The sequence below is a fragment of the Centruroides vittatus genome, unplaced genomic scaffold (assembly GCF_030686945.1).
Source record: "Centruroides vittatus isolate TY-2023 unplaced genomic scaffold, ASM3068694v2 contig_628, whole genome shotgun sequence".
In the NCBI taxonomy this organism is placed as follows: domain Eukaryota; kingdom Metazoa; phylum Arthropoda; class Arachnida; order Scorpiones; family Buthidae; genus Centruroides; species Centruroides vittatus.
Window position 1 is genome coordinate 4,629,934 of NW_027122385.1, and position 8,434 is coordinate 4,638,367.

An 8,434-nucleotide genomic window follows, 5' to 3' on the forward strand; every position below is an offset into this window, starting at 1 on the left:
ATTAACTAAATTTTTTAAAGTATATCTATAATTTATTCGATAAATTAAAAATTAAAGAGATTTATTATAATTAAATTGAGTAAACAAATAAAAATTAAATAATCATACGGCTCTGAACACAAAATATATTCTCTACAGGAAAACAGCGGATATTTCCTTTTACTTTATTTTATTTACTTAACAACAATTATGACGAAATTTCTTGTTACTTTCCATTACAACGTCAGAATTTCATTGGAAATGATTTCTGTTTTTAAAATTTTCAAGGTTAAGTATCCTTCACTTCTATTGGGCAAACCTGTAATACGTTGAGGTTGCTTTCTAAAAATAATCATCAAAAGAAAGGAAAATTAGAACTTCTTCAACTATAAATACGTGGCAAGATATCTCGACAGTCACAATTGTCTTTACTTCAGTCACAACAAGTAACTACACAAGTTCAACATGAAGGTCTTGTCTATTCTCCTTATTGTTGCTTTCGGTAAGTAATCAATTAATATATTATAATTTTATTAGTATTTTTACAACTATATCTACCATTGTATTTAAACATCACTTATTGATGTACTATACATACATACGGGTATAGTATTTAATAAATAAAAAATTTTGAATTAAAATTTCTAAAACTTTACAATAAATCAAAATTTTAATCATTAAAAATAGTATTAAATATTTAAAAAATAGTAATTTAACGCGTTTAAATTTAATTAAACTTATTTCTTTAATTAATTTAAGTCTGTAAAGTTTATTTTTTCTATAATTCGTGTCTTTACAAAATAGATCTTAATTATGGCTGATAAGCAAAAACAAATAGTTATAATAATTTTAATTTAAGAAATTTACTTTGTTGGTAATTTATTTATTAATTTCTAAGAACAAAAATTTATTAATTTCGAAATTTTAATATCGAGCTTTAATGATTTAATTTTTCTCTGTTGCAGTGCAACTATCAAAACAAGAAAGTTGCCATTGGAGAGAAATGGATTTATGTGCTGCAACTGGCTTATTGGCTTTACAGAATAATCCCGTACCACAGAACGAAGCCGAAATCGATACCCAATGCACGTAAGGATGTCTATCTCCTTATATCTATCAATACAATCTTACAAATTTGTACAGATGAGCGTTGAATTTCTAACAATTTATTACCGATGTGTTGCAGATATCTGAAAGAAACAGTCGACTGCGCTAACAACTACACAAACAAATGCGCCACTCCATTGTATAAGCAACTGATCTCATTCGCCACCGCAGAATCTCAAGAAAATTTGAAGGGCTTTTGCACACCAGGAAATGAATTGAGAAAAAGTAAGTTAATCGCACAATTTTTAAAATATGTTTACTTATATTTATTTAAAAATTAATGTTAATTCTTTCTGTAGCTTTATTGAAACACTCTTCTTGTCTGGCTGAGGTATGGAGCGAACAAGCAGCTTGCACTACTGACGCTCGCGCTGCTATTGAAAAAATTCCCACAGTTGAAGCAAAGGACAGAATAAATCTCGCTTGCTGGTAAAACATCGTTCGTTATCCAGAATTAATTAAATAAATTTAAAAATTAGCATAATTTTAAAACGTTGCATTATTTGTTCTTATAGTACTTACCGCAGATTCCGCTTATGTGGAACCAGTTATATTGAAAACAAATGCGGAGCCGAAGCCAGAGATTTCGTTTTGACATTTATCTCATTCTTTGCTTCTAATTTGCCCGATATCATCTGCCAAAACTTCACTCCCGAAGATGCAACTTGCAAACCTTTGCTTCCTCCAGTTGGAACACAACCAAAAGGAAATAACGACAGTCCATTGAATCAGATCGTTAACATGTTTAGTGCGAACTAAGAAGTCAAAATGTAAAATATATTCAAGATTTCCTATCTTGTAAATGAAATAATTCCTATTTTAAAGTAAAAAATTGGTAATTAATATTTCTACAAATTGAGATGTACATTTATTGAAAATGACAAAATAAAACTCATTTGTAAATAATATTTATAATTTTTAATGCCTTTTATCTCTTTTTTTAAAAGATACATCAAAATATAAAATTTTAAAATTAAAATATACGTGGCACATTTAATATACAAAGCATTTTTTAATATTTTTAATAGACTCAATAACTTGTTAAAAATTATCTAAAATAATTAAAGCAATTTTATCGCTATTATCATTAATAATTTTTAATAGAACTATTTTATTTTAATTTGAAAAACTATTAAATGATTATTATTTGAACATGTGTTAACAATTAATTAAATTAATGATTACTTGTTAAACATTATTAGTTTATTATTAGAAACTTGTCAGTTGTAATTTTCCTCGTGTAGAAATGCAATTTATCAAATTTAAAATCAAAAGATCAGGAATATTTATGAAGAAGATTAAGAAATTAACAATAGAAATGTTTAATATAAAACAATTAATTCAAAGAAAGTTGGATACTTCAAATAATTTAGTAAAGGTCTTATATTTTGATAAAATAATGACATTTTTTTTCCAAATATAAACAAGCTTTAGTCAATAATTTTTAAAAACTCGGTTGCCATTGGAATACTACTAACATAAAATTATTGATTTTGAAATTACCATCCTTTTATCTTTTTATGAGTTGTAAAAAAGCAACCCATAAGAAAGTAAATCAGCATGGAAACTGAAAATAGATAAAGCAAGTGAATAGATTTATCGGTTATATCGCTCATTTGGTTTGTTTTCCGACATGCGCGATATAATTGTATCATACTAATAGAATATAACAATTTCATCACACGAATTACAAATATAAATAGACGAATATAAATTACTTTAAATTATATACAGGGTGCATAGGAAAGTCCCTTTAACCAGAAAATTCTTGCGAACAGAGTGAGCTACAGCTATGCAAGTGAGGTAACGGTATAGTAAAGCGACTATGCCCGACCTAACGCAAACAACAGCAGCGCCCCTAGTGGCGAAATTTGGAAAATAGGCAGTGCAAATCGAAAACGAAAACAGATAGAGCAAACTTTCCAATTAGAAAGTTTTAGAGCATCAATTAATTAGTACGAAACGACATGTGGTTCACACGGATAAGATAAATTGTCGCCTGTATACCCAAAAATGTCCGAAAGCGATGCACGCCATTTTGTGTGACGTTTGAAAGGAATAGCCATAGGTATGAAGAAATACGCACAATTTATTGCATAAAATACGTACTTATGTCAATACAGTTTGATAACATCACACAAAAAACAATGGAAAGGCAAACTATCACACAGTGATAACAAGTTAATGTCGAGTATGTTCAAAAACTTGTTATCACTGTGTGACAGTTTGCCTTTCCATTGTTTTTTGTGTGATGTTATCAAACTGTATTGACATAAGTACGTATTTTATGCAATAAATTGTGCGTATTTCTTCATACCTATGGCTATTCCTTTCAAACGTCACACAAAATGGCGTGCATCGCTTTCGGACATTTTTGGGTATACTGGCGACAATTTATCTTATCCGTGTGAACCACATGTCGTTTCGTACTAATTAATTGATGCTCTAAAACTTTCTAATTGGAAAGTTTGCTCTATCTGTTTTCGTTTTCGATTTGCACTGCCTATTTTCCAAATTTCGCCACTAGGGGCGCTGCTGTTGTTTGCGTTAGGTCGGGCATAGTCGCTTTACTATACCGTTACCTCACTTGCATAGCTGTAGCTCACTCCGTTTGCAAGAATTTTCTGGTTAAAGGAACTTTTCTACGCACCCTGTATATTTTTTAATTCACTAAGTTGAAGTTTAAATTAACAAGTTAAATTATTTTAATATTTAAATACTTTATCTCAAAATTTTTAATCAATCTATTTAAATAACTATAATTTTATTTTTTATATGCATTTTGCTATGATGATTACCAGCATGTTTTGTCTTTTTTTCAAGATGACAAATAACGAGTTCATCACTGATTTTCTGGCGTTCTTAATTCCAACAGAATTACGAAAGGGAACTTAAACTTACTACGATCATCAGACTTGTTCACCGAATGACCACAGATGACATTGTGTTTAGTAAGGTCACACTTGGATTGTCTATGATAGTTGTTAGTGATTCTTCTATTCTGTGCGATCTTTATCTAATTCTACTTTCGTTTAACTCCATCTACGGCTTGTGAAAACGATTTAAGTATCAGTAGTATTAAACGGAAACACAAACTATATTTGATAAATGCTTAAATAAGTTTCCAGCAATCCACAGTGCTTTACAGACATAGAAAGTACATAATCAGTGTTCGAATATAACGTTGAGTTATTAAAGACTTCTACTCTGTACAAATCTTACTTTAAAATCATTTTTGGGCTGCAATTTAAAAATTTGTAGACACAAATTCCCTCTGTTGTCCGGTGTCTGTCTTTACTTAATCTCGAAACAAGTTAGATACGCGAAAGTCAAGACCAGATATGGAAAACTTTCATATCCGGTTCGATTAACTATATACGAACTTCCGATGCAAACCGGAGTCACGTTATTTTAATTCAAAAATTTTCCCCTGAAGGCGTTAGATAGATGACCGGTACGACTCTATTGCTAACGGAAAAGTATGATGTACTGTACTGTACAAAGGTAAAACATTATAGTACTAATTTGAGGTTGAGAGCATACAGTTTAAATTAAATAAATTAAAAATATGATTAGAAATTGAAACCTGGCATTGTGACGATGTCACAATAAATAATTGCTTGTTAATTATTAATTCAATAAAAAATAAGATTTTCAAAAAGTTCTGTGTCATATTAAAAAGTTTAAAAGATAGAAAACTACAAATCGCATAAATTGATAAGGTTAAGCTCGATATCCTTCTTGTAGTTTCTAATATCAAACAACTTTCGATTCTTGAAATTCTTCGATTTAAATAAAATTTTAATTGTATGAATGCTTCATTTGTAGACCTCAAATTACCATTTTTCCTCTTGTATTTTATAACCATAACTACGTTTTCTTAGAAGTAAGAAATTCAGTTATAATTTTTGAGTCAGGAGATTTATAAACTTGTACCAAAAAAAGGATCTATATATTTTAGTATGTGTCTATAGATTTTTGTCTTTTTTTCGTATAGGAGAAGGTGAGTAGTATGAGACACCTAAGCTTCTCCTATATCATAAAAAAATTTTACAGCTCAATTGGTCCAGATTACATTCTATACAAAACTTCATAGTCTTATAAAAGCACCTGTTAAAACTCATTTTTTACCCTTTTTACAGTCATTAGATTTTTACCAAGTTTAATTTTGGAGAGTTGTATGAGACATGAGAAAAATCTGCAAGAAGAGAATTACTTTTGGTTTCACAAACAACTTTTTATTATTAGACAGAGTTATTATTGAGAAATTTATAAAAGTACAAATTACAGATCGTAAAACTAAGTTAATACATGATAAGAAAGTGGTATAAATGAGAAAAAAATTAAAAAATTATCAATCTGAAAATTTAACAAATCGTTTTAATGACAAATGCATTTTGTGTTTATTATTATGTTGGGTTAAGTGAGATATACTCGGTTAACACCAGTGGCTGTGTACTAGGGTTTCTGAAACGGGATCCCGGGATCCCGGCTGTTTTTTTTACCCCGGGAAATATCCCGGGAAATTTTTCTCATCCCGGGAAATCCCGCAATTTTTTTAAAAGTTCACTTTTTTCTTATTTTGTGTTAAGATTGAAGAAATTTTACAAATAGAAAGTATAATTAACTCATAAACTGTCAGAATGCCGGAATGCATTTATATTTATTAATTTAAGCCTGCTTATTAGTTTTTTTGTTAATATGTCTCAAAAATAAATAATTGTTGAACTGCGGGCTTTGTAGTAATCCTCAATTGATACGTTCTGAAGTGATTCCAACAGAGGTTTTAAAAATTTGTATATATATATATATATTTACAGAAATTTTGCGAAAAACAATTCCTTACTACCACCTGCAGTGAATTATCTGGCAGAGTGAGAGCTCTGTATTCTCGCGATTATTATGAGCACAATTGCAATTGAATAAAATAACAATGTGGAACGTTTAACCTTTACCATAATACTACACATTCTATCTTTTTCTTTTTTTTTCTAATTTTTTTTTATTTGTGAATTTTCTACGTAATTCAAAAGTATTTTTAATACATATTTTACACATCATTATTAATACGATTTTGGAGGTTGTAGAACACTTAAATTACTTTAAAAAATGAAAAATAATGATATCATTCGATTTCAAGATATTTTTTATATTTTAAAAATAATTTATTATATCCCGGGATTTCCCGGGATCCCGGGAAACAGTTCACTTTTATCCCGGAATCCCGGGACAAGCAAAAGACCGGGAAATAAGAAACCGCTACTGTGTACTATGCCGGAACAAAGTCAAGGCATAGTAACCAAAACAGAAATTAAAGAAGTGTATCAGTGTGTGTGTCTGTATTCAGGAATTTTCTCACAATATGACATGTATTCAATATAGTGGCCTTCTGTAGTGTGTTGCATGTGTTTCTATTCAATTGTAATGTGCCCAGGCTTTTGTGTAGTGTGTGTTGCATGACACCTGTAGAGGAGAGAACAACAGGTACAATAAGCATCCTATCCATCCTCCACAGATGCCTTATTTCCTGGGCGAGTTCTGTGTACTTGCTAATTTTTTCAGTGCATGCATTTTGTATATTGTGAGTGTTTGGGATGGATATGTCTATAATGTATGTGATTTTATTGTGTTTGTCAATGAGTGTGATGTCTGATCTGTTGTAGTAAATTGTTTTATCTGTGATTATGGCTCTGTCGTAGTACATTTTGTGCGTGTTGTTTTCCGATACTGTCTGTGGAATGTATTTGTAGTATGGTTCGTGGATGTCTACTAATTTGTGTTTCTTTGCAAGCTCTTGGTGTATTATATTTGCTACTTGATTATGTCTGTGTAAATAATCTGTCTGTGCCAAGAGCTTGCAACCAGAAGTGATGTGTTGTATAGTTTCTGGCATGATGTGACATTTTCTGCATGTGTCATTTGTAAGTGTTGCATCTTTGAGTATGTGTTTTCTGTAGTTTTTAGTATTTATGACCTGATCCTGTATGGCGATCATGAATCCTTCCGTCTCCCCAAAGAGGCATCCCCCAGCTAACCAGCTGTTTGACGCAGTTTTGTCAACAAAATCCTGGGCCAGATCATAAGGATGCCTGCCATGGAGTTCCTTTCGAGCCCACGATTGCTTAATGGTGTCTATGCTTTTTATATGTTGTGTTGTGTCCATATGATGTGAGTGTAAGTTTAATGGTGTGTTATTTGAGTCTGCTAGAGTTACTGCTTTATGTAATTGTGATGTTTCTTGTTTTTTGTAGAAAAACTCTCGCAGTGATTGTATTTGTTTGTAGTGAAGGTTAATTATGTCAATCAGGCCACGTTCGCCATCTTTACGTGGAAGGGTTAATCTTTCTGTGGTGGATTTAGGATGATGATGTTTATGCTTAGTAAGTGTTCTTGTTTTCCTTTGGAGTTGCTCAAGATCTGTGTGAGTCCAACGTATAACTCCAAAAGAATATGTAAGTACTGGAATGACATATGTGTTTATTGCTTTAACTGTATGTTTTGCATTAACTGTGTTCTGAGAATAGCATTTAACCTACTTTGGTATTCTTTAATTAATCTTTGCTTTATTTGTGTATGGTCTGTTAGTTTGGCCTGTTGGAATCCTAAATACTTGTAGAACTCGCCCTCTTCCATGGATTCAATAATGTCTCCATTTTCAAGTGCAAAATCTTCTTTCTTCAGGATTCCTTTTTCTATGTGAAGTGTTTTGCATTTATCTAGGCCAAATTCCATTTGTATGTCCTTGGTGTATGAATGTGTGATTTGTAGGAGTTGATGAAGTTGTTTTTGAGTGGATGCATAAAGTTTTATGTCATCCATGTACATGAGATGTGACAGTGTGTACTGTGTTGTTTTTTCATGTCTGATATTGTAACCATATTGCGTGTTGTTTAACATGTTGTATAATGGGTTCAAGGCTAAGCAGAACCAGAGAGACTCAAGGAATCTCCTTGAAAAATTCTTCGCCTAATAAAAATTTGGTTTGTTTGTATGGAAGTGTTACTAACCCTGAGATGTAGTGTGTTCTCCAGTGCTGCATAGTGTTTTGAAAGAATGCAATGAGTGATGGATGTATTTTGTACATGTGTAGGATATGTAGCAGCCAACTGTGTGGAACACTGTCGAATGCTTTTCTGTAGTCTATATATGCCATGTGTATGTTTCTGTGTTGTTTGTGTGCTTGCCGTAGAATGACTGAATCTATGAGTAACTGTTCTTTGCATCCCCTGTGGTTTCTACGGCAACCTTTTTGTTGTTCCGTTAGAATGTCGTGTTCTTCAACATGTTTGTATATTTTGTTTGCGATACAGGATGTCAATACTCTGTAGAGTGTTGGAAGACATGTAAT

At 31.3% G+C, this 8,434-nt stretch overlaps 1 protein-coding gene across 1 annotated transcript; it reads left to right on the forward strand.

Annotated features, from left to right (window-relative positions):
• Window positions 1-325: 325 nt before the first annotated feature.
• Window positions 326-1,994, forward strand: LOC136979569 (uncharacterized). Its single transcript, XM_067275580.1, has 5 exons — window positions 326-481; window positions 945-1,068; window positions 1,166-1,311; window positions 1,386-1,515; window positions 1,602-1,994. The coding sequence occupies exons 1-5, from the start codon at window positions 445-447 to the stop codon at window positions 1,843-1,845; spliced, it is 681 nt and encodes a 226-aa protein (XP_067131681.1). The 5' UTR covers window positions 326-444; the 3' UTR covers window positions 1,846-1,994.
• The last annotated feature ends 6,440 nt before the right edge of the window (window positions 1,995-8,434 follow it).

Coding starts and splice junctions, on each gene's coding strand:
- LOC136979569 (XM_067275580.1), top strand. CDS start 445: ATGAAGGTCTTGTCTATTCTCCTTATTGTTGCTTTCG. Junction 1,069..1,165: donor GAAATCGATACCCAATGCAC/GTAAGGATGTCT, acceptor GATGTGTTGCAG/ATATCTGAAAGAAACAGTCG. Junction 1,312..1,385: donor AGGAAATGAATTGAGAAAAA/GTAAGTTAATCG, acceptor TTCTTTCTGTAG/CTTTATTGAAACACTCTTCT.